Source organism: Polistes canadensis, unplaced genomic scaffold, assembly GCF_001313835.1.
Source record: "Polistes canadensis isolate GaletaPanama2010 unplaced genomic scaffold, ASM131383v1 scaffold_126, whole genome shotgun sequence".
Classification (NCBI taxonomy): Eukaryota; Metazoa; Arthropoda; class Insecta; order Hymenoptera; family Vespidae; genus Polistes; species Polistes canadensis.
Window position 1 is genome coordinate 376,571 of NW_014569673.1, and position 25,884 is coordinate 402,454.

The following is a 25,884-nucleotide window of genomic DNA, read 5'->3' on the forward strand; positions in this document are numbered from 1 at the left end:
AATCGCACTCTTCGACGATTAGTAATACGCTTCATCTTTAATATTCACCCTAATCAACATAGCTTCCACAAGAGTATATTTCTCCTACGTGGTCGCAGAAGATCCATTATCACCTTGTCTATATTTCTTCGTATTTTTTTATATATTTTTTTTATTCTAAATATATGGACTAATCTGATTAGTCCAATTAGAGTCAATCATCCTCCTAATTAATAATCAAAATTACTCATATTATTCCGGYTAACAATCTATAAGACTTGATTAGCATAGAATCTGTTAAAGCAAGCATTAGCAATTAATTAATTATCAATATTTGTTTCAATGTTCAATTAATATTTTTGTATATTGAATTTCAATTTGTTCTTCTTCCTTTATGATTCCATATTGCATTGTATACAGTTAAATTCATATTTATTTAAAATACGTGCTTCGATAATTGTGAAATTGTATTACTATTTTTTGTGTTTTTTTATAGTTTATTAAATATAAAAAAGTGTCTTGTATATATTTAAGTGATGTAATATATACATTAAACACTCGTCGATGTAACTGCATACTTCGCGTTAATATAAATGTAATTAAATAAAAGATTTATGTATTCTATCGATCAAACATAGATTTGATCTCGTTATGGTTATTGTTATGGCGATATACATAATTGCGTATGCATTTTATAATACGACGCAAGGTGCAATATTTTTCATTTTATTTCCTTTTGAACGCGACGTTAATTAATTATTTAATTATTGTGATATATTCACAATTGATTAAGTTTTTTATAATGTGTCTTGAATAATTTCCTATGTGTATTTGTAATTGTATTAATTATTTAATAGTTTTTATATGAAATAGAAATATTTTTCTATTCATATATTTGTATATTGAAAAAAGCATGCATCTGAGACATGCATTTTTTCATATTCACTTGTGTTTAAATATAAAAAAATACATTTTCTAATGCATCGAGAATTCGGTATTTTTAAATGTCCACTTTTTGGTCATTTAAATTGTATTTTTTTTTTTAAATTTCATTATTTACTAAATAATTCAATTGAAAAGTTTTGATTGTGAATCATACATCGAATTTCATTTTCCCACACATGCCCTTTTTATCTAGTTTTTTTGTTATAGAAAGCACTGTATTTTCAAGCTGTAAGGTTTCATATCGCAAAATACCATTTTATCAATGGATATTTACAACAATGTCTGCAATAGTATACCAAGGTTTGTAATGCAATCATTTAGGATATAAAAATAAATTAATAAAAATTACGTATAATTTATACGTAGTAATATAAAATTAATTTTTGTTTTAGGTTCATCGATATTGGCAAGATTCTATTCCACTGTTTCTAGTTTGTGTTCTCGTAGTAGTCATGGTGTTGGTTTTTCTATCTAAATGTATGAATGTATGAATTTATGTGTGTGTGTGTGTGAACAAATTTTTGGTATTTGGTTTAGTATATCAATTATGCATTTATTGTCAAGACATTTTCACTGATGGCTTTTGGTTTTCATCAATTCTTGTTTAATTATAAATCTTGTTTTTAGATTGTTTCTGTTCACAGATAGCAATATTGTTAATAGCATCTGAAGAGGATTAATCGTAGATTAATATTAGATGATAAGATAATAAAATAATAAGATAATAAGATAATAAAATAAAAGAATTTGTTAAATTATTTCTATTCAATAATATGATTTATATTTTTGATATCTCATTACGAATTCTTATTATTATTAAAATAATATTCAATGCACGTAAGTGCATATAAAATTGCGTGCGTTCCTATTGTAACAATTTGCGTGTTGTTACATTGTAAATTTCGGCCGAATGTAAATTAAAATGGTTTACATTCTTGCGTTTGTTGAATAAAAAAAACTTGCATTTTGTAATTAAAATTTCAATCGAATCTACGTCAAAGCGTTTGCATGTTTGCGTTAATTTAGGATTGTAAATCGGGTAGGTAGGATCGATTGTAAAACGATGTTCTGTTATTTTTCATTCAACTTGAATAATAAGTTGAAAGAAAAAAAATGTATGACTCGTTTTACGCGTTACATTTTTTGAAAAAAATTGTTTTCTAATAAATGATTAATGAAACAAATGAATTTTTGAAGTAGTTTGAAGTAGAATCTTAGCCCGTGGGTCTCCGAAAACAGCAACCTCCTAGCGGTGAGACCTGGGTCGGTATTACTTGCGATTTATTCAAATTTAATTGTAAATTATGTAACGCAAGTACTATCGGGCGAATGGCTGTGCTAAATTTAATTAAAATTTATTTACATGTTTAATTATTATTAATTATTTTCTTTTGGTCCTTCTGACAGATTGTTTCTTTGTTTATAAATAATCAAATAATTAAGATTTTTATCAAATAATTTGTTAAAAAATAAAATGTCTTCGTTGAGAATTCTTATTATATTGTTATACATAAACTGCAATTATAGATTTTGTTAGTAAAATACAAAAATATGTATATGTATATGTAACGTATAAATCTACTGACGAAAAGAAGAACTTCAGGAGAACATTCGACCAACAACGAGGGTGACAAGTGTTTTGCAGCTATCTCAGAATATTTTTCAAAAAAGTAAGTGTCAAAGTTCAAAAGTTTTCCAATATATGAATACGTTTTAATAAATTTAAACAATGGAGTGCCAATTAAGCGATTTAAAAGTATTTCAATAGTCTGTCAATGATGTTCCAATAGCGTATCAATGGCGTCCTAATAGCATATCAATGGCGGTCTGATAGCATATTAATTAATTCCATTAATTAATAATTAAAACTAAATATCTATATTAGTTTTCTAATTGTTGTTTGTTATTAAATGTGTATAGAATTAAATAACACATTCACTTTGTGTATACTACTTAATATTAAAAGTTACTAGGAAAAAAGAAAGTTTAATATATATTGAAATTCTAGTAACATAGCTAAGCCGATATCAGTAATAGTAGTGCTCTACTTTTATCTTACCGACCGAAATTTGATGGTAATTTACCACAGAACTACGACAGCATGTAGAAGAAACTAATATGTGCAACTTATGGCTTACTAATATCTCATTGTTAATCTATAATTGTTTGCCTTAATTCACACATAGCTGTCATATCTTTGGAACGTTCTCGTCAATATTTTTTATAGTTAGAGTAATCAAATTTTACTTTTTCAAGCTAAAAATCTCGCGATTTAAATACTTATAATCCCAGAGAATGCAATGCTGTAAATTATACAACTTTGCAATTTTTTTGAAAAGTTTTGGTTAATATTTTTTTTATTAAAAGCAAATAGATTTTAATAAAACTTATATTAAATTAAAGTATACTTTTTTGTCTACGCGTAGAATACCATATCGAGTTATAAATTTAGCGTGAAAAGTTCAGAAAATGTCAGAGAATGCAATGCTGTAAATTGTGCATCTTTGCAATTTCTTTGAAAACTTTTGTTAAATATTTTGTATACTTTTAGCAAACGGATTTTAATGATTTTGGTATTAAATTAAAGTACACTCTTTTGTCTACGCGTAGAATACCATGTCGAGTTATAAATTTAGCGTGAAAAGTTCAGGAAATGTCAGAGAATGCAGTTCTGTAAATTGTGCATCTTTGCAATTTCTTTGAAAAGTTTTGTTAAATATTTTGTATACTTTTAGCAAATGGATTTAAATGATTTTTATATAATTCTGTTGTAAGGGACCATTAGATCTCGGTCGGTAAGATAAAGGTAGAGCACTACTATTATCGATATCGGCTTAGCTATGTTACTAGAATTTCAATATATTTGAAACTTTCTTATTTCCTAGTAACTTTTAATATTAAGTAGTGTACACAAAGTGAAAGTGTAATTTAATTCTATACACATTTAAAAACAAACAACAATTAGAAAACTAATATAGATATTTAGTTTTAATTATTAATTAATGGAAGATTTTTTCTGTTGTTCAGATTCTATGCCAAATTTACTTCGTTGTTGATGTCAGTTTTTGTTGAAATCTTTATTCTAGTTTTCTAATAGTAAATTATCGATAGATTAGAAATTCTCATAGTTGGTAAGATATCGACTTAAAAGACAAATTTTGTTAAGACAATGAAACAAATGAAACTTATTTAATTTTGTATTCACACTTAATTCCACCTACGTTTATACGATAAGATAATTCGTTAAATATACTTAACGAGATTAAATAACGGTAAATAGCTAGAAGAAAGATTATATTTGTTTATCGCTAGTACATAGATTATATTTCAATTGAAAAGATAATTTTTAGTAAAATAACGAACGCGCATTAGTATCGGTAAATTAGAAAATGAGTTTTAATGATTACATGTAACTATGCTTACTATACTTAGATATATATTTAAGTAGTTAACAAAGTAATAAAGAACAGGTGATTACACGTAAAAATATGTATTGTCAAAAGTTAATTACTTAGTGAATTTTCGTATATCTAATAAATGGACATATAGTTCTCTATTTTTTTTTTAGAAATATTAAAAAAATTGTGATAAAAGCTTGGAGCTTAGGAAGATAAGGAGGGAGGGTCATTCCAAGTTCAAAGATCAAAGAAAACTGATAAGTTTGGTATTAAGAAGTATATATTGTTAAGTTTTACGGTACAAACTATAAGTGCAGCAACTCGATTGTCGACGCTCTTCATATTTTCATTAATTTTTCTAATTTGGATTAATTTTGTTAAACAATTTTTAGAAAAAATAAATTTATTTAAATACACAGTGTTTAATATTTCATGAGATTATATTCTAATAATAACGTTGACCATCGAAAGGTATCGTAAAATAATTTCTATTACATTTAGAATCATATCAAACATTATTCCAAAAAATAAAGATATCGTTAATATATGCATTATGCAATTTATCATAATCAGGTAAATTATGGCTTAGAAATCGGGAATAAATGCCAAGTATGTTTGTTTTATAATTTGCTAAATCTGCATTAAATAGAATCAAAACAATAACGAACAATTTATTGACCTGCATTTGCCGATATTTTGAGCTTTGTTAAAAACACACACATATATATACATACATATATATGATAATTGTACGGTCTGCATTAAAAGAAAATAATTTAGTCGGATGCGTTTGTTTGTTTGTTTTTTATTAATTTTTTATTAATTTTTTAATAAAACCTATAATAATTCGATTGACTACGATAATATTACTCGACAAAGATATCCTTTCATAACATATATAATAACTCATCCTCTTTTATATTCAATCTTATTTTTCCCCCAATATAAAGAATTAACTAGACTAGAGAGAAAAGTTCAGTGGCGGCACAGAACGATGACATATAAACGGACAAAGTATGAACTAACTAACTAACTAACTAATGCAAGAGAGAAAGGGAAGGGAGATGTTAGACAAAAAAAGAAAGAATAAAAGAAGAATAAGCAGTAGACAAGGGGGAGTGAGAGAGAGAGAGAGAAGGTAGAGAGAGGTGGAGTATGGTGAATGGGTTAGGGGGGGAACGGGTGTCGGTACCGTCACGATAATACAGTGTTCTGTTCTGTCCTGTATTTTCTCTCCTTATTCTGTTCGTAATTCTTCTCTCCTATTCTGTGCTAATTAAATTATTCCTGTTTTTATTCGTAGAAATATAATTTCAAGAAGAAACAGGAATATTGGAAAATATAATAGAACGTAGGAAGTAGAAAAATAAGTAGGAACGAGGAAGGCATCATCAACAAGAACAACGAACGAGGAAAAAGATATGGCCTGTCTCAGGAAGCCACCGGTCACTACTCTGACCGTTTACCTCATCTACCTTCTAGCACTCTTCGGTAAGCAAGAAGACACTAACCCTATTGGCCTCTTCCCTGGTATAACACAACCTGTCGTTTCCTACTTTACCACGCGATTATTTTCTTTTTCATTTGTGATCTTTTAACAACACATATGCGCCCTCTCACGTTTATAATTATTTCATTTATTTTCTTTCCCTATTTTATCTTTTATTTATATTTTAAATAGCAGGATTCTATACCACAAACTGGTAGCCACATCATCAAAATTACTTTCATCGATTGCTCTGTATATACGTTTGATTCAAAAATTAAATTTATTACGTTAACTTTTGTTGTTGGAATATTAAATAGTATTATTGTGTAATGTTCCGTGTATACTTGTATTTTTTTAATCATTTTTAATTAATGCAAAGAAAAATGTCAGATGGAAATCAATAAGTATAATCAATTTGAATTAGCGGATGATAACGTGACCAATGGCGTTGTAATAAATAGTTGAACGTTTGTTTTTTCGTCTTGTCCATTGGCCGAAATTCTTTTTACGCGTCAATTTTAAATCTACCTCATTTGAATTCGAATCTAGGTTTCATTTCTTTCTTTTACGTTTATAAAATAGTTCCGCAAACTTGTACTTTTGTTAGATTTTTTTTTTTTTTTATTTTGTTAAGCTTATTTACATTAATATCAGAATGCATATTTTACGTATTGATAAGTGTTCTCGAATTTTTGTTACTTTTTTTTTTATCTTACAAAGTAAACAATGCCGATGTTTGAATTATTTATATATATATATATATCGAATGTTTTGTATTTTTCTTAAATTAATAATTAATTCTTTGCACTTCAAACAATTTTTTAGTAGTTTGATAATCAATTATAGTTTTAATTTTCTTCCAATTATTTCTATGTTTTTGAAAAATATCGTAGAACATATTTTATATGAAATTATTTTTGTTGTTTGTTTTTTTTTGTTACAGGTTCCTACTGTCAAATGGCACCAGGTAATTGACCAATTCTTCTTTTTTTGTTTTGTTTTACTACGGTGATTTAAAAAAATATATATAATATATTAAAATTAGGTATTACACATTAGAGATGATAATATGCAATATTTAAATATTTTACATATTAATCAAATATTATAAATCGTAAGTATACAACGATTTACACTTAAGTAGAATTTGTTAGTAGTTTTTAGTTGAGATATTTAAAAATACTTTCCCGCCAGAATACAAATCCTGTTTGACGAGTCAACTTGCGGTTAGACGTTCAAACCAGTTCAATATCTTGAGATAAATTATAAGATTATTCAGTTGCAGCCGATAAAACCGAGTATATCAGTTTGTTGACTTTTCGATCGAATAGATTTCGGTGCATTCTCAAAGTTCACTTTCAAAATTCGTAGTAATCTTTAAACTTCTCGTAAGTTTATGTTTTACATTTTATTTATTAAAAAGAAAAATATAGTAAATTATATATATTTCATTTTAATAATCTAATAATATTTATAACCCCCCCCCCTCCGCCGAGTATGTAATATTAAAGCTGTTAATACATTTGCAACACGCATTGGTATTATTCATATGAACGTATATACATTGTTTCAAAATACAAGATAAAAAAAAGGAAAGTTGTATAAAGAAAAATAATGCAACTGCAAATAGTACTAATACATTATTACACAAGGGATTAAAGAATTATTATTGTTAATATATAATCGACCATTAGTGAAATCATTTATCATTTTCCTATAACATTTTGTTGTAACTTTCATCTCGTCCACAAAAAAAAATATATATATGACTCGTTTTAGTCGAATGATAGATAAATCACCATACATATACCGTGATATATGAGCCCCCGTACATAGGTCAAAGAGATTAATTTTGTATTCGGAATCTTGAAAAAAATTGTTAATACCAAAACACTTGATTGATGATTAACATATTCTTTTTACGTTTAAAAAATAAATTAATAATTATTTCGTTTATAAATAATGAATATTAAATGATACATAACTGTATCAATTTATTCTAGTTTTGAATTTGTAAAATTAATCGATATCGGTTAATTGAACAGTCAGTATAAACAATAACAATATTATCTTCGGATAATTTCATATCTCGTGTGCAAATAATGAAAGAGTATAAGACGTTTATAATTCCAAGAATACAAAATGTATTTACGTATATAGTTTAAAGATAAAAGCACATGTATTTTCATTGATATTATTAATTTTTTTCATTGAATATCTATTATTTTCAATCTTTTTATCGTAGCAGCAAAAAACAACAGCAACAGCAATTGATAAAATTTCGTCACAACTTAACGGTGTATCCTGTAACTTGTTAGATGTGTGTGTGTTCTCCTCGTGCCAGAGTTACAAAGTCCCCCCTTTGATACACATAGATATATTCAAACACATACAGTTACTCTCTCACATGTTAAAGCTCATTCCAGCATTGACTCATGAAGCGGTTCTTCGACGGTGAATCTCGCAGACGACGCGTAAACTCGTAATCGGTTGCCTCGTGGCTCTTTCTTCTCTTAGTTTCTTCTGAAATCATCAAAATTCAACGAAAAACACAAAATTATACAATCACGCGAGATAATAGAATTCGATTGAAAATGATTATTAATCCAACAACATTTCGGATTTAACGTTTTTTTATCCTTTTTTTACGCATATCATTCTTTTTTTTGGATTTAGTTGTTTTAATTGATTTGTGATTTTATATATCTCAATAAAAAAAAGTATAAAAATATATAAGAATATAATAAGAAGTAATAAAAATCAAAAGTAAAACCCACAAACAAAATGTTTACCGTTTGATTCGTTAACAGAAGATTTTGTTTGTATAGTGAAAAACATAAAAGGGGGGTGGGGAGGAAAACAAAAATGTATTGGAAATTATTGTGGATAATAATAATTGTAGCAGTAGCTGGTGCCACAAAAGGTTGGGATGTCGGAAGTGGGCTCAAATATGAGCTAACTACAATAGTTTTGTTCAGAGAGGCTGGACCCTCCAAGTCTGTTGGTGACGTCGGCTTCCAATTAACTGCCGAGTTAGATGTGACCGCTGTTTGGAGGGATCCTAACGATCCAGAATCTCTTCTTTTAAATATTGAGGTAATTTTAACAAATATTTCATTGTTCATTCAAAGTATATTATGATTTTTTTAGGAAACTTGCATATTACTTTTATATAATAATGATTAGTTTTATTTGATTATGTATAATACGATGATGCATTTGATTTCAATTAACCGTTAACGATATACGATATTATGTATTATGTGTGAGTGGAATTATTATACTTTTCAAATCCCGTTATTTAGTCCCATTGTTCTTTCTTTTTTTTTTTTCATACTTATTAATATCTTAACTTATGATCCATAGATCGAATGAAAAGAATATCATATATATTATTTATGCAACGTTATATTGTGTTCGTATTTCATTGTTCCCTTTTTTAACGCGATGTTTTATTATCACGTTTCTATCTCGTGTTCTTTTGAAAAAGAATATAAATATTATATTTTTTTTGTAACAAAAGTATTAGTTTTTTTTTTTTATTCTCGCAAATAAATTTCACTTATGCACATACGTTTCATTTTTAGCAACACAGTTTCGCGTAGAGATCGTGTTCAAATCGATAACCTTTTACGTAAAAAAAGAAAAAGAAAAAGATAAAGAAAAGAAATGTATAATGCGAACCTTTGAGAATGATTATCTCTGAAAATGTTTATATAATAACGAACTTATATGCAACGAGATAAGAATTGATAAATATATATTTCTTTTTTTTTTTTGTTTAAATAGATTTTATCACCACAATTGTTGATTAAATCACGGAAAGCACCAGAACCGGAGGGTTTCGTAAAACATTCTTCCAAAGTTGACGAAATATCAGAGAAACCTGTCATCGTTTTATGGAAAAATGGTGAAATTCGTGGAATTTATTTGGACACGTCGGAATCAATTTCGTCGAAAAATTTGAAACGAGGATTAGCCAGTATTTTTCAATACAAAACTTTGGACGATGAGATACGAGAAAAGGATGCTTCGGGTCTTTGCACGGTTTCTTACGTTTCTATGGGACCGAGAACAATATTTAAACGTAAATCCAATTGCAAGCACAGTTTAACGCCAAAGAAACAACATCCTGATTTTATTTTCGGTGTAAATCTTTTAAGTTCACGAAACGTTACTTACGAATTGTCAACATTTTTATTACCAACGAATATTAAAGAAGAAGAAGAACACGAATTGACTTTGATTACCAGACCGGAATTAGGCAGTATTGTTACTTCGAAAAGATTATTAGTACAGATACCAAAAGATATCAAAGTTAATAAATTAGATGCCAATTCCGTTAAACACGCGGTAGCTCTTCTACAACCCGGTTACAGAGAAACCAATATCGAATTGGAAATGGAACCATTTACCTGTCCAGATTCTCGATGTCCAATGGTAATTACATTAATTACGTTTAAAACATTTTATTCAAATTCATTGTATGTAAGATTAAAGATAAATTGTTGATGCAAAAATAATCATTGATTTCAGCTTGAACAAACGGTGGAAGAAAATCGTGAGTCACTGAATAGTGCGGCATTGGGTACAACGAAATCAGCGTCAGCATTTTTGAAACTTTTACCTCTAGTCAAACGAACGCCTTCCGATCAATTAGAAAAATTATTAAAAATTCCACGTTATCGTCAATTGAAGTTGCAATTATTGGATCTTTACGGATCAACGTCAACCCCAGCAGCACATCAGGCTGCTATGAAGGTACTCAGGCAAGATGAGAAAGGGGATGACATTGAAAGGTATCTTTGGGCTTTGTCCATGTCACCAACTCCGAATGCCGACATAGCCAAAGATATTTTGAAAAGATCCGAGGATATTGTGCAAAACGATAAAGTATCGGAAACGTTTGCGTTAACGGCGGCGGCCATTGCACGACATTACGGGACCCCAGCTGTGATAGAAAAGGCACGAATTAGTTTAGAATTAGGTTTAGATAGATGTAAATTAGAAGAATGTAAGATTAAATATTTGCGAGCTTTTAGAAATTTAAAAAGTAAAGAGACTATTCCGATATTGTTGAAATACGCTAATGAAGAGAATCGTGCTATCAGTGTTGTAGCTTGGCGTGCATTGGCCTCTCTTCCACGCGAATACGTAACATCCGATATTAAGGAAGCCGCATTTAAAACTCTTTATCAAATTGGTGGATTTAAAAAAGATAGCAGTGCTCGTACACTTGCTTTGGATATTATTCTTGATAACGGACCGTCAAAGGATGAACTTGAAGAACTCGTTAAATTTTTAGCGAATACCGATGTCGCTTATGAGATACGTAAATATTTGTATCAACGTTTCGAACAATTGTCGGAAAAAAATCAAACATTTGCGCGCAATTTAAAAGATAATTTCAATAAACTACAACAGAAGATAAATAATTACAATGTTTTAGCGCAAAAAGGTTTGAGTACGGCATTTTCGCGAGATTTCTTGAAATCAGCGGGTAGCAATGGATCTCTCGTAACCATACAAGAAATAAATGGTGGCTTATTGAAACGTGGTACGGTTAACGTAGTATTAGAAACTAACGATCAAGAGGAAACAATGTTTTCACTTGGTCTTTTCGCTCGTGGACTTAGTAGTTTTGTTTCTTCGGGTCAAGATGAGAATACCGATGCGGATGACGAAGCAACAGCTACAGCTGGAATGGAAATTGATTTATTAGGCGTCGGTATAAGACCTTTCGTATTTTTTTCCGGCCAAGGCGAATTGATGGGACACGTTTGGTCTGGAACAGCATCCGAAAGGACACCAGCTTTTCAAGCGATTACAACACTTCACAGTCACAGCGAGTATTTACCACTTGCGGCTGGTTTTGTTACCGAAATGGATGTTCAAGGTGCCATGAGTTTCGATCTTGCCGGACAAATTCAATTAAGTCTTTGGTCGAGAAACGCTAATTCTTTGGTAGACATGAGTGCTGGTATCGTAATCCAAGGTGGTACCAAATTACGATCGAATTTCGTTCAAAGTATGACCGAATTTTCATTAACCATGGAACCAAAATTGGAACTTATCACTGACGTTGATTTTTCCGGTCAAGTTTCACTTTGCATGAGATTAAGCCAACCGGACACAATGATCAGACAACAAGTATACAAAATCGAAAGGATACCTGGCAGCAGACACAGATTAAGAAAAACACGAAGAATAAAACTCTTTTCTCCTGGTAGATCGTACTTGCTTAACAGAAAAAACAACGAAATGTGCTCTAAAGTGTATAGTTAAAAAAAAAACAAAAAAAAATAAGTAATGATATTACATTTGAAAAATGAATCCAAGACTTTTACATCGACGGTGTCATAGGATTTAGGATATTTAATTAACACAAAGATTGAAGAGACTAAAAATAATTATCCGATAGTATGCGTGCGTGCGTATGTATATATATATATATACATATACATACCTTATTTTTTTTATACTATTCACAGAAGCTCGTTGAAGGATGCTATTTATAAAACATAACATGTTTTTTAATCTTAAATATTTTATTAATATAAAGAATCTTTTTTTAAAAATAGTTATATTACATACTTTTATATAACGTATTAACGATAATAATTATTTTCTATTTCATTTGAATTTAAATTAGATTTTGAATCACGTGTAAGAGAGAAATTAAATTTAAAAATTGAATTTACACGATCACCGACAACCACATTCCGCTACCACCATATCCTCGTATCCATACTGATAGGTTAAAGTACCAGTAGCATCGAGATAAAGTAAACTCGTGGGGGCCAATCTCGTTGGAACGCAGCATGCTCTGCCCACGAGTTTGTTACCATTAATACCTTCGGTTCCTTGAAGTGCACCATGAACGAGAGTTTGCACTATAGCGTGTTTAGTTGGACTTAGATGATCGCCGAACGGATAATAACACTTTCCAGCACATTGATAAGCTTCATATCCCGGGGGTGCAACAACCCATTTATCGTAAGCGATCAATGAGAAATCAACGTAAAACGGACGTTTTTTGCATGAATTTTTACGTCTTATCAAACGTCTAGTCCCGTCATCGTCCCATCGTAAATTATCTTCGCGATCATCCTGATTTATGGAGGTAGAACGACGATATCTCTTCCTTTTTTTAGGTTTCCTATAACTCAGTAACAAAATTGGACCGTCGTTTCTCGTTCTGTAAGATATTCTTCCGTGTACGTGTAGTCTCACAAGATTCCCGTTTCTTGTGGCAACCGCTGAAGTTACGTTGAATGCTCTCCAAGTTTCATCTCTTCTCGACCTTGTCATTTGTTCACGAGTCTGTTTGGACATCATCTCGTCCATGCTTCTTACTCTAAATATAGTACCCGCTGTACCAAGTAATTCCGCGGTTTCCAAAGTTTCTTGATAATTAACGATAGGTATTAAAAACTCGATAATCCTACCGCCACCGGTGACAGGTAACGAAATGTGACTGGGTTCGAGTGCCCTGATTACGTCGTGTTCTGGACGTAAATGATAAAGTCTAAGCATGTATCTCGATACCGTATCGCGATATTTCTTACGATTTTGATCAACAATTTTTCCAACTGACGATGTCGAATTGAAAATATTACGTTGTCGGGTGATCGGTAATGCTGAGCTAGCCAAGTTGAGATTTAATCTTATCGACGCTGTCGCTCTCACGGTTGAACAACGCGGTGGCCACGAGAGGAATCCAGTTTTCCATGCGCAGGAAATAATAATTATTACGATAATCAATAATGTCCAGGAACGAGGATAACACATGGTAATATTCATACAATACAAAATTACAAATAATTTCTAAATAAAATTTCTAATTAGATTCGATTCGATACGGTTTTGATCAGATGTATAAAGTATACCCGTTTCGTATGGGATACTATAACGAAATGCGAGTTGCACGTGTCCTTTGACCGAGGTGTCTGGTCTGCGGATTGAGAAGGAAGGGTCGTTTCTTCAAATAACTACCAATGGTGTTTGATCAGGAGGAGAAGAGTGCCGATGGTAATTTCTTATCAACTGCAGACCACCTAACCACTCGACCGAGCATCAATGTTTCAAATCTACCCTGCCAACCGTTCAAAGAAAATCGAACTTCTTCAAGAGAACCGGTTGGAGAATATGAGAGAGTGTATATCATACAACTTGCCATCGTTGTGTTGTGTTCTGTCGTGTTGTGTCGTCGTTAACACATGCAACGGGGTTATTGTAGTCGTCGTTACCGTTTGGGGGTGCTGTTGGAGGGTCGGCTCGCGGCATTTGTTCATCGATTCGCTGCATAGTGACGTCACAATGGTGGCGGGTATATACGCTAACGAAAATCCGCAACGCAACGCAAACCTATCAACGTCGTCGTCGTTGTCGTAGACCTCGTCGTCGTAGTCTTAGTCTTCCTCTCGTCTTGTAATAATCATAGAGTACGATCGAATTCAAACAAAAGAGAAAAGGAAACCGCGTTTTACGAGAAGGAGGAGGCCATGCCGTGGCCCTGACCCAAGTTTTTTTATTCCGGCCCGAACACACAACTGTCTTCGGTGCCATTCGGTGGGGTTTAAACCAGTTGTGTTTCTACAGTTTCTTTCTACGTTTTTACGTTATTCTTTTCTTCCTGAATACCAGTACAACCCTTTTTACTAAAACAAAGAGGAAGAGATATCAGTTTATTATCTAACCGTGAATATCTGCAAGATTGTTGGTTTCTTTCTTTCTTTTTTGTGTGTTTTCTGTGTTTTAACACATCTTTTACAATACCACCACGCTGTATAATTATAATATATATATATATATACGTGTCCGTCAGTAAGTATTTAATTGTTTATTGTAAAATATTAACACCACACGTTTGTTATGTGATAACATGTAAAATTGTAACGCCTTAGGAAAAGGGTTAAGTACACGTGTAGAAAATAATCCATAATTACGTTCGTTTAACTTTTTCTTTGTCGCGTTTGATATTGTTAGCTAGCGTGTCGTTGATCCGTCACGCGTTTTATTATCAGTCGTCTAAATATCGTTCTTCTTCAACAACCATACATACACACACACATACACACACATTTTCATCGTCTTTTGTTATATGCATCGTCGTCGTCGTCTTATAGTCATCGTTTTCTTCTTCTACTTTTGCTTGCATCGATAAAACGAGAATAAATAAGAAAGGAAAAAATTATTTTTATATCAGCTATGTGTCCGCGAGTTATTTATCATTTTTTATTTATTTTTTTTTATTGATCGACATTATATTTCTCCGCAGACCCGATCAAACTTCGATGACGGTAGAAAAAAAGGGTGGGTGGGCTTATTAATCGCGTTGTTAACAAAATTATTCTCATTTTTTACACGTTAAATAAACGATTTAAAATCAAGTATGTGTCTTTTTTAAATTTCGATACTCGATATCGCAAATTTATCGTTTGACGTTTCCAACTGGCGCTTGCGCACACTTAAACAAGTAAAAATTTCGTTTTTCTTTCTTTTTTTCTTTTTATATGTAAAATATATTATATATTATAAGATCTTTTGTGTGGAATAATTATTTTCCACTTTTTTATTTTTATTGACGCGGTAAATAATAATTCAATTAATCCTTTTTCTTTATTGAAATAATGTCAACGCTAAGTGCAATTACTTTATTCGTTTATTATGTTTTCAATGATTACTTACATATATTAATGAGAATATTACGAATATGGAAATTTTTAAACAATTATGAAAGTTTTATTAAAATTTCTAATTTCACGTAATATCTGCAATTTTCGCGAAACGAATGGATTTTTTTTTTTTTTTCCTTAACGTGACCCCTAAATACAAAAATCAATTGCAATCCTAAACCGGGGAAACGTATTAGGTCAAGTATTAGTAACGCAATGCGTATTATAAGCATATTTGAACACTACTTTATCATAAAAAAAGTAATTAATTATAATCTTTTTCCTTTTCATCCCTTTTCTGAAAAGTAACAATATATTGAAATACCAAATTATATGTAAATTTCGATGAATGTTGATAAATTAAACAAAATCCACCCCCCTCCTAAAAAAAAGAGATAAAAAGAAAAGAAATGATTTATATTATCTAATATTACAGATTAATGTAATTAAAATATTATAATTGAAAATCAAGTGTTACAGTCTAACTTCGAAGATTACATTCCATATTTGAGTGGAGCAGCTGGTGCCCTTGTCATCACAGGTGTAGCAGCATATTATGCTACCAGACCTAAACCGGAAAAACCATTGTGGCCTCTCGACTCTCAAAGTATTTTACTTCCGGTAAGAAAACTTATACAAACTGCATAATATATGATGCATAAATATACGTGACATATATACGTATTTATAGGTTTTTAATTGATTTTTGTTTGTTTGTTTATATTCGTTTATTTTTTGAAATGTTTTTGGAACTTTAAAAATAAAATAAAAAGGACGTTTATACAGGTATATTTAATTTTTTGTAATTGATAGCATAACTTGAACGTTTTCTATACGTTAATAAGCGACTCTCACATATGTTCGACAAATTTGTCCAATGTCTAATAAATCAAATTGATGTCGTATCGCCTTAACAGTAAAATGAGATAATAGAGCGGTGTGGTGAATTACGTTATTCACTAGATAAACGTATATCAACATATGTACATATGATCTTTGATGATGCGAATTCAGATTTTATTTTCTTACTTCAAAATCTATATACTTTTGTCTAATACAAGCAGGAAGAGAATTTGCCAGTTTGTTCGATCAGTTTTCTCAAAGTAGGGGAAGGGGTTGAACGTTGTTTTCAAATAATTGTTCTTTGATTTTCTTTTTCGAAAGAGAACTTCTTTAATTTGGTCTATACACTATTACTAGTATATTTGTTTCAGTAAAGTAAAATACGTTCAATGCTGTTTGGAGTATTGCAAGTTTCATATTTAAATGTTGAATTGTTGTCTATAAATTTTCAATCATTTATATGATAATAATAGTAATGATAAATTAATTGATATATACATTAAGAATGATAAATTAAAAATAGAATAAATATTAATCATTTGAAACACGGAATTTTAGAAAAAAAAAAAACAAAAAAACAAAAAGACCCTTTGTTGTACACAGAATTGTGCACAAAATTGATTTTAATTTTGATTAATAAACGAATAACATATATATTAGAAGAATATAAAGAAATAATTCAAATGAAGTTTTTCTTGTGAACATTTATCATGCACATTTACGTATCAAAAAAGTAAATGAGGGGGTGGTTTTAATACATTTAATACTTACGTGATTCAAAGTATCGGTACTGTCGATCATAAGACGATTATCCATCGAGTTCGGTGTTCGTCGAGGACGACGCTCTCTACCAACGGGGGGACACTATATTTAAATATAGTCGAGAGTAGTTTGCTAAGTTAGAATAAGCTATGCGCGCGTCTTACGTATTAAAATCAAACTGTTGAAGATTAGACTTTCCTACTCGTCAGAATAAGCAACCAAGCAACTGAACAAGTAACCAAACAAGTTAGCAAACAAGTTAGCAAACAAGTTAGCAAACAAGCAAGCAAGCAAGCAACTGAACAAGTAACCAAACAAGTAAGCTAGCAAGCAAGCAAGCAACTGAACAAGAAACTAAGCAAGCAATAGAAAAGCGGGATCACCTCGTGACAAGCTAGGTTAATGCCAAAATTGAGGTGTTTCGAAAAGTTGAGAAGGGAAATCAGTCATCGCGGGCGTATCGGCCCGTTCTGGTCTCCCCAGACTTGGCTCGTCGTTCCTCGTCGTTGTCAGTGTTAAATCAGTGCGTGTTGAATTTTCTTTAGAACACATACTTACCTATTCTCGTTCTTTCTTTCTTTCTTTCTTTATTTCTTTCTTTATCTATTTATCTGGTGTTTATTTGAAAGTGTTTATTACATATATATATATATAAGATCATCGTATTCATCAAGAAATCAATCACACGTTGTTAGTGGCGTGCGTTAAACGCGTCCGTAAAACGCGTTATTAGACGCATTGCCAAATTAAATAAACATTAATAGGTGTGTCGAAGGAAAAAATTATGCCATCGTCGTCGGGGTGTTTTCTACACGAGCCGATCCGCGTGCCGATCGACCTCAACGAGCAATCTGATACCTTTAAGGTGTAGTGTCTCCTATCTCCTATCGCACACAACATTTTCCTTTATTTCTTTTTCTTTTTTATCCTTTTTTATTTTTCTACTTTTTCTTATTTTTGTTATATAGATAAATACCTAAAAATTACCTTTAAATCTGAGATATCATTTGATTCCCTTTCGATGAATTTTTTCTCTCTCGAAATTAATTTTCCTCCCTTAGAAACCTCCCCTCACGCCCCGACCCAGGCCCTCCATTCAAGAGATGGTTTTTGTTTTTTTTTAATATACGATCCGAAAAATTTTCGATCATTTCTTTTTCCTGTTATATTCAATTTCTTGATTAAAATCCTGAAAATCGGTAGTGGTCTTTTACGCGGTGGCATTGCGGTGCCACGCACCGCACCGCACGGTGGCTAAATTTAGTGTTGCACTTGCCATTACGTTATATAACAAAATACCGGAACACAACCCAGGGATTACTTAGAGAATATGTCAAGAAAATTCTCTTGGACGTTTTACAGGGTACCGATTTGATAAGGGTCTCGCGATTCTACAAGGACAGCAAGGAGGGTAAATTTGTTAGTTACTTGCACGAGGATACAAGGACCCTTTACGACGGATTTCGCAGAGGCGCCAAAGAATCCAGTAAGTTATATGCAACCTGTCGGATAATTGATTTCAAATAATTCTCTATTAGATTAATTTTTTTTTAAATGATACATACGATTTTTTACGTCGTTTATAAGTATATGAATGCAACAAGATTTTGTTTTTTTTACAATGGAATTAAAATAATCATCTATCTCCATCTCTCTCTCTCAATCGTATCTCACACGCGGTCGTGAATGTCTGTTTGGCAAGTAACAACAGTAGCTATTAAATCTTGTAAACAATCGTGAAAACCATTGGAATCTTAGGCTAGATTTTAAATTGAATTACATTGGATGCACTCTGATGCAAATTTTTCTTATTATATTATCATCGATCTCTCTTTCTCTCATCGTTCATCGTTATTCGTTATAAATATTAAATAAATATTTAACGATCTTTTTAAAACCCCAAGAAGGTTGCCTGTCATCTATTTTCAAATCTTTTTTATTTTTACATCGAAGGAAATTGAAGAAAAGAGAGAAAGAGAGACGATTTACGCCCACTACGAGATATTACATTGACCACCTGTCGTTTCACATCGTAAACAACATAATAACTTTAACAAAGATTCTTTTTTGTTAAAATAAAAGTATATAATATATTTTATTGTCATATCAGATCGTGATATAAAAATGTGATTATTATGTTTGACCAATTTTCATTGGTAACAACCGATCAATTATTGTCGTTACAAGAGCTTTAATGAAATCATATACTCGAGTTTCTTGCCAGAAGTACACAGATGTGTTTGTCAGGGAACCGCGTCGCGTGACAATTTAAATTCTTGCGTTTCCCCACGAAGTCTAGCCTCGAATGTTTCTCAGTACCTGGCAATTACTATAATATACTCTTTCTCTTTCTCTTTTCATCTCTCATTTCCTTTCTAACTCTATCTGATCTATGAATCTACGAGAAAAGTGTTCTTGGCATCTCTTGTTTTGATACGTAGACAACGGTCCGTGTCTTGGCTGGCGTGATGGACCCAACAAACCTTACCAATGGATTCATTACAACGAAACTTTACTCAGGGCAAAGAACTTCGGTTCCGGTCTTGTATCGTTGGGATTGGTCCCTGGTCAGCAAACCCTTGTGGGCCTATACAGTCAAAATTGTCCCGAATGGATCTTGACGGAACAAGCATGTTACACTTATTCCTTGGTCATAGTACCCCTATACGACACACTTGGACCAGATGCGTGCGCGTACATTATCAACCAGGCTGATATCAGTATAGTAGTATGCGACGATGATAAAAAATGTAACTTATTACTCGACAAAGCTCCCAGGTAAATTCAATCAAATATAATTAATATATATATAATAATATGAGCCGTTTAATTTGAAAGTGGCATAAGTCACTTTTGTTTTTTTTAAATGAAAAGATACCGTTCAATTGTAATTAGATTTTTTTGAAAAAGTTATTTATGCCACTTTTGTTTTTGTTTTTTTTTTATTTTTTAAATGAAAAGATATACCGTTCAATTGTAATAAGATTTTTGTGAAAAAGTGATTTATACCATTTTCAAAATAAACGGCTCATATATTAAATATAAAAACTTTATAATTATATATTGACAAATTGTTATGATTATAAATTTCATTTGTACAGATGTTTAAGAAAATTAATCGTCATTAAAGAAACGAGACCGGCAACTAATCAACGAGCGAAGAATCGTGGGGTTGAACTTTTAAAGTTCGAGGATATCGAACGATTGGGTGCACAAAAGAATCAACCTGAAGTACCGCCAAAAGTTACGGACCTTTGTACGATTTGTTATACATCCGGTACGACGGGTAGCCCAAAAGGAGTTATGTTGACCCATCAAAACGTTATGTCAGGTGTATGCGCAGTTTTATTACAATTGGGCGATCATAAACCTACCAACAAAGACACGATGATTAGCTTTTTACCATTAGCACATATGTTGGAACGTTGTTGCGAGAATGGTTTATATATGGTTGGTGGATCAGTTGGTTTCTATACGGGTGACATAAAAAGGTTATCGGAAGATATGAAAGCATTGAAACCCACCGTAATGCCGGCCGTACCTAGATTATTAAATCGCATGTATGACAAAGTGAGTAGTTCAAGTGCTTCTTCTTCTTCTTTCTATACTTTCTATTCTTTTTTCTTTTTTTTATATAATATTCATCAGTTGGACTAGGTATCCCAATAATCCTTGGCACTTAACATCAGGAACTACGTAACTATCGGTTTTAACCTCGCTCCAAAAAGTTAACGCAAAAATATCTTTACATCAGACAATATTAAAAATGGATCATTACTGTAGAACGGGGATACCTCGGGTAGAATTTTGTCTATTACTCCCCCTCCCTCCCTCTTCTCTTCTCTTCTCTTCTCTTCTCTTCCGTCATTTTTCAAACTAGTGCTGCGCAATATCTTTCGACGTGCCAATGGCAGCAATTGGTGCAGGGCGTAAAACGTTCCGGTACACACGAGCAAAACACGACAGGTGGAAAGCAAATTACGGCACGTCATCGAGTAACCCTGAAATCGTACATTGAATGGAATGTATACGTGTATTTGTGATATTAAACAACGAGTTTATAGTTTAATACAACAACAACCCTCGGATCGTATTCTATCTCAGCCTACAACCCTCACCCCCGTATCAAGGGAGGGCTTATTATTCGTCACGATAAAAAAAAAACAAATTCGCGGTGTAGAAGTTTCTTTTTTTTGGTTTCTTTTTCTTTTTGAATAATAATAGTTTTGTTTTTTTTTTTTTTTCTTTTTTTCATACAGCTAAATTAGTTTTGCCGGTAAATTCGAAGGCCACGCGTTACGTTACGTATCTATAGGATTTAGAATAGAACTATTCCTTTATGCTATTCGAATATTTTACTACTGCGGATCTCTACGAGTTAATATTTAGATTCTCCACGGATTTTACGTGGGTCGTTCTGAAGAGAAGATTTACGAATTCCTGGCATATAGCTAATACAAGAATACAATAATAATACGTTACACTTTACTACACCTACATCCTCTATGTATATATATATATATACATATATACGAGACAAATAGTAATTCATCAGAATTCTATGATTTAAATGTAACACTTTATTTTCATTTCTGCACCTCGTTCATACATCCATACATCCATACATTTATCGCGAGCAAAAATAAAATCTAATTTAAGATAACGTTGTATAGAATAGGGATGTATAATTATAAACTAAAAAGAAATATTTTTGATCTTCTCGGAAAGAAAGTTTAATCATGATTAAACAATAAGAACAAACGTGATCATCCCGCCGGCACGCGAGCTAAGAGAAATCAAAGGAAATTGAACTTGGCTTCTTACGGTTTATATAAGACTTCTTCTCATCAAAGTATTCATATATTTATTAACAGTAAATGCAAAAACAAATAATCTATTCCCGTTATGTACGATCCATATTACGAAGGTTGAAAATAACGACATATCCGGTTCGGAAATCGTATTCTTAGTTTGATGGTCAATAATTGTTAACTTAGTCAATATGGGCCTTCACGTTGACAGGTTCACGAGTTTAAGCCGTTTAACAGTCGAATCGATTGCCGTACTAGAAGCAACGGACTTGACGTGCCGGTTTAAGTCGTCTGCCAAAGAACATAGATATAATTCAGCCAGTCAGAAGACACACACATATATATATATACACTTGGTGCTTCCCCTAAATATAGAATATTCTGACTGATGTGTATGGACACAGTTTTTCTTGTTCGTATTTTGTCATTTTTTTATTATTTTATATATAATATATTTTTGAATATATTATTATTATATATATTAATTTATTATATATTTATTATTATATTTATTATCTCTCGTATTATATTATTTTCTTCTTCTTCTTCTTACTTCATTTCATTTTGTTTCGTTTTGATTTTTCAGGTACAATCGGAACTGCAGAGTTCATTTTTCAAAAGAATGTTATTTAATATGGGAATGCGTTCGAAGGAAAACGAAATAAAGAAGAGTATAGTTAGGAACAACGGTGTTTGGGACAGACTGGTGTTCAAGAAAATTCAAGAATCCATGGGTGGTAGATTGAGACTGATGCTTGTTGGTTCTGCACCATTGGCTGGTAATGTTCTCACTTTTACGAGGTGTGCTCTTGGTTGTCTCGTCGTCGAGGGATATGGTCAAACGGAATGTTGCGCACCGATCACTTTAACTATACAGGTTCGAAGAATACAAATCGATGATTTGCTCGGAATTTATCTATGGTGTGTTCGAAAACGAAAATTCAGAAGTAGGGGGTTTTATTTTATTTTCATATAATGAAAGAAACGCTTCTGTCTTCTTATATTATTTTCTGCAGTTAACGCGTGAATTTTGCTTAAGTAATTCGTTAAAATTGTATTAGAGTGGAACAAAAATTTCGTGCGTTTTTTAATGAATATTTTACAAAGTAAATTTTTTACAAAATATTTTATAGTTTTATTAGTTATTTTTGTTTATTACAAAAAACAATCCATTATATATATATATATTTTCTATGTAATATAGTATATATAAATTAGTTTATAACACAATTTGTGGAACACAATAAACGCGCGAACTTTTGTTTCACCCTAATGGTAATAAACACTAACACGTTGCAAGGGGAACTATAATTATAGGGGGAAAATACTGAAGAATGTTTTTTACGACTAATGGTTTTTTTTTTCTTTTTTTATTTCTATTTCCTCTATCGTAGAATTCTTTTTTTTTTCTTATTTTATTTTTCTTTTTATCGCCAATTTGTCGTTGTCTCGTAATAGGTTTCTCTAAGTGTTTCGAAATTCTTTTTAAAAAACTTGTGTGATGTTTTTTGTCTTTTTTTCCTTGTTCTCTTTCTTTCAGCGCTGTCAATCCCACTCTTTGAGAGATATATTTCGTAATCGAGAATATATATATATGTAGAGAGAGAGAGAGAGTGAGATATTATTCGGCAGAAGTAAATTCAGCGAGGCGTGTTTGAATTTGAAGTAGGTACTCTCGTGATTCAAATGAGACGGTCAATAAACGCGCCACAAATAAACCTCTCGTGATGCACAACATCAACTTTTAATATACACGTCCCACGGTCTTGTGTACGGCTCTTACTTAATCACAAAGAAACAAAAAAAAAAAGAAAATTAAGCACGCGGAAGTTTGTTATAACAGCGAGGAACACGATTTATGCTTTCTGTCGTTATCTCGATGTCTGTACATATGTTCTTTTCTTTTACTTTTTTTCTTTTTCTCCCCTTTTAAATGCATGCATATCATTTTTATAAGTGTACCACCTTAATTATTATTATTATTACATACATGTGTCTCTAGTTTTCACGCTTTCTTTTTTCTTTTTATTCTCTATTTTGTATATACATATATTTCTATATATATATTATATAATTATAGTAATATAATAAATTATATTATATAATATATATTATATAATAAATTATAACACATAATTAATAATAAATGTATATATATATATATTATTTATATAGAGAAAAGAAAAAAAATTTGTGTTTAATCGACAGAACGTCAAACCGTTTCTTCGCAACAACATCACCAGACTATTCGAATAAAGAGAGCTGACAAATAATCAAGTGACATACACGCGAGCACACTATTTTTGGCAAACCTTTGAGAGGATCAATATAGTAGTCGGACAGCTGTATCAGCCGGTAGTTACATCGCTGTTAAAAGTACCTTGTGCGGATTCATTGGATGAAAATGTAGTGATGCATACATAACGTTATATAGCAAACGTAAATACGTTAATAACGATCTCTTTCTCTCTTTTCTCTTTTTTTGTCTGATGCTTTTCTTTTTTTTTCTGTATCGCATGTATATAATTGTTCATTCAAATATATGTTACGTTGAATTTTAATCGAAAAAAAAAGAAAGAAACAAGAAAAATTCGTCGCGAATTAATTTCACATATAAATGTTATATTATAATTATTTTATCGAACAAATGTGTAGTTTATAAACGGATGATGATGACGTTGACAATGATAATGATAATAATAATAATAATGATATGGTACATTGGCGTTTGATAATATAAATTTGTGTAATGCATTTGTATAATGCATTATGATTAGATATAACGTGTGATTTTTAAATTGCAAGGGTGATCATGTACCAGAACACGTGGGACCACCGGTAGCCTGTTGCTGCGTTAAATTAGTAGACGTACCAGAAATGGAATATTTTGCTATAAACAATCAAGGCGAGGTCTGCGTTAAAGGTACCAATGTATTTGCTGGCTATTTCAAAGATCCAGATAAAACGGCAGAAGTAGTTGATGAACTTGGATGGCATCACACGGGAGACGTTGGCATGTGGTTACCCGTAAGGATTCATATTTCAAATTATCCTTTTTGTTTTTATGAAATATAATACTTACAGAAGTGTCTTCGTATGTATATATATATATATATATATATATAATGTAATTTTTGTTTTCAGAATGGCACATTAAAAATAATCGATCGAAAGAAACATATTTTTAAATTGTCCCAAGGGGAATATATCGTTCCTGAAAAAATAGAAAATATCTATTTACGTAGTCAATACGTACATCAAGTATTCGTCCATGGTGAATCTTTAAAATCGTGCGTAGTAGGCATAGTTGTACCAGATGTAGATGTAGTTAAATGCTGGGCAGTAGAAAATGGTATACCAGGTACATTGAGCGTTCTTTGTGCAAATCCGGAAGTCAAAAGGTTAATATTGGACGATATGCACTCGTGGGGAAAAGAAGCGGGTTTGAGGTCATTCGAACAGGTAAATTTTATTTTTAAAATATATAAACAACAACAAAAAAAGAATACATTTTTAAACGCGTGCATGTGTTTAATTATTTCGATCATTTGAAATGTTCGCGTAATAATAAAATAAACGCGATATAAAATTTATGTTTTGCGTTTTTCGTATGATCGTAAAGGAACGTAGGGCCGAATGATACATTTGATTATTTTTGAAAATAGGTCAAAGATATTTACTTACATCCGGATCCATTTTCTATGCAAAATGGTCTTCTAACGCCAACGTTAAAAACGAAAAGGCCTCAATTAAAAGCGTACTTCAAGCCTCAAATAGAAGATCTTTATCAACAATTGAACTGATCGGATTGATGAAAAGCAGTATCTCACTTCGTCGAACGAACTATTAAAAAAAAAAAGAAAAAAGAAAAAAAAAAAAAAAAAAAAAAAAACGAAGCGTTTATTCTCTTCAATAAATTTACATCTATATCGTCTCAAATATTCGTTAAATTCTTAATACTTTTATTATCAATCATTTTC

General features: G+C 31.4%; 3 protein-coding genes across 4 annotated transcripts; 2 read left to right on the forward strand and 1 right to left on the reverse strand.

Moving 5' to 3' along the window:
- The first annotated feature begins 5,477 nt into the window (after positions 1-5,477).
- Positions 5,478-12,104, forward strand: LOC106788129 (microsomal triglyceride transfer protein large subunit). The gene is made up of 5 exons (XM_014751117.1): positions 5,478-5,813; positions 6,755-6,778; positions 8,714-8,907; positions 9,601-10,251; positions 10,348-12,104. Exons 1-5 carry the CDS (start codon positions 5,744-5,746, stop codon positions 12,094-12,096), a joined length of 2,688 nt encoding a protein of 895 aa, XP_014606603.1. The 5' UTR covers positions 5,478-5,743; the 3' UTR covers positions 12,097-12,104.
- A 354-nt stretch (positions 12,105-12,458) lies between these two features.
- Positions 12,459-13,629, reverse strand: LOC106788131 (bone morphogenetic protein 2-like). Its single transcript, XM_014751121.1, has one exon. It carries the CDS (start codon positions 13,612-13,614, stop codon positions 12,517-12,519), a length of 1,098 nt encoding a protein of 365 aa, XP_014606607.1. The 5' UTR covers positions 13,615-13,629; the 3' UTR covers positions 12,459-12,516.
- Positions 13,630-13,793: 164 nt separating this feature from the next.
- On the forward strand, positions 13,794-25,843 carry LOC106788130 (long-chain-fatty-acid--CoA ligase 5). Of its 2 annotated transcripts, none has more exons than XM_014751118.1 (9): positions 13,794-13,842; positions 15,961-16,109; positions 18,456-18,579; positions 19,535-19,871; positions 20,195-20,663; positions 22,491-22,781; positions 24,710-24,931; positions 25,049-25,366; positions 25,570-25,843. In XM_014751118.1, the coding sequence occupies exons 1-9, from the start codon at positions 13,809-13,811 to the stop codon at positions 25,705-25,707; spliced, it is 2,082 nt and encodes a 693-aa protein (XP_014606604.1). In that variant the 5' UTR covers positions 13,794-13,808; the 3' UTR covers positions 25,708-25,843. The 2 variants fall into 2 exon arrangements, with proteins under 2 accessions (XP_014606604.1, XP_014606605.1); XM_014751119.1 differs by lacking the exon at positions 13,794-13,842 and adding an exon at positions 14,096-14,637.
- The last annotated feature ends 41 nt before the right edge of the window (positions 25,844-25,884 follow it).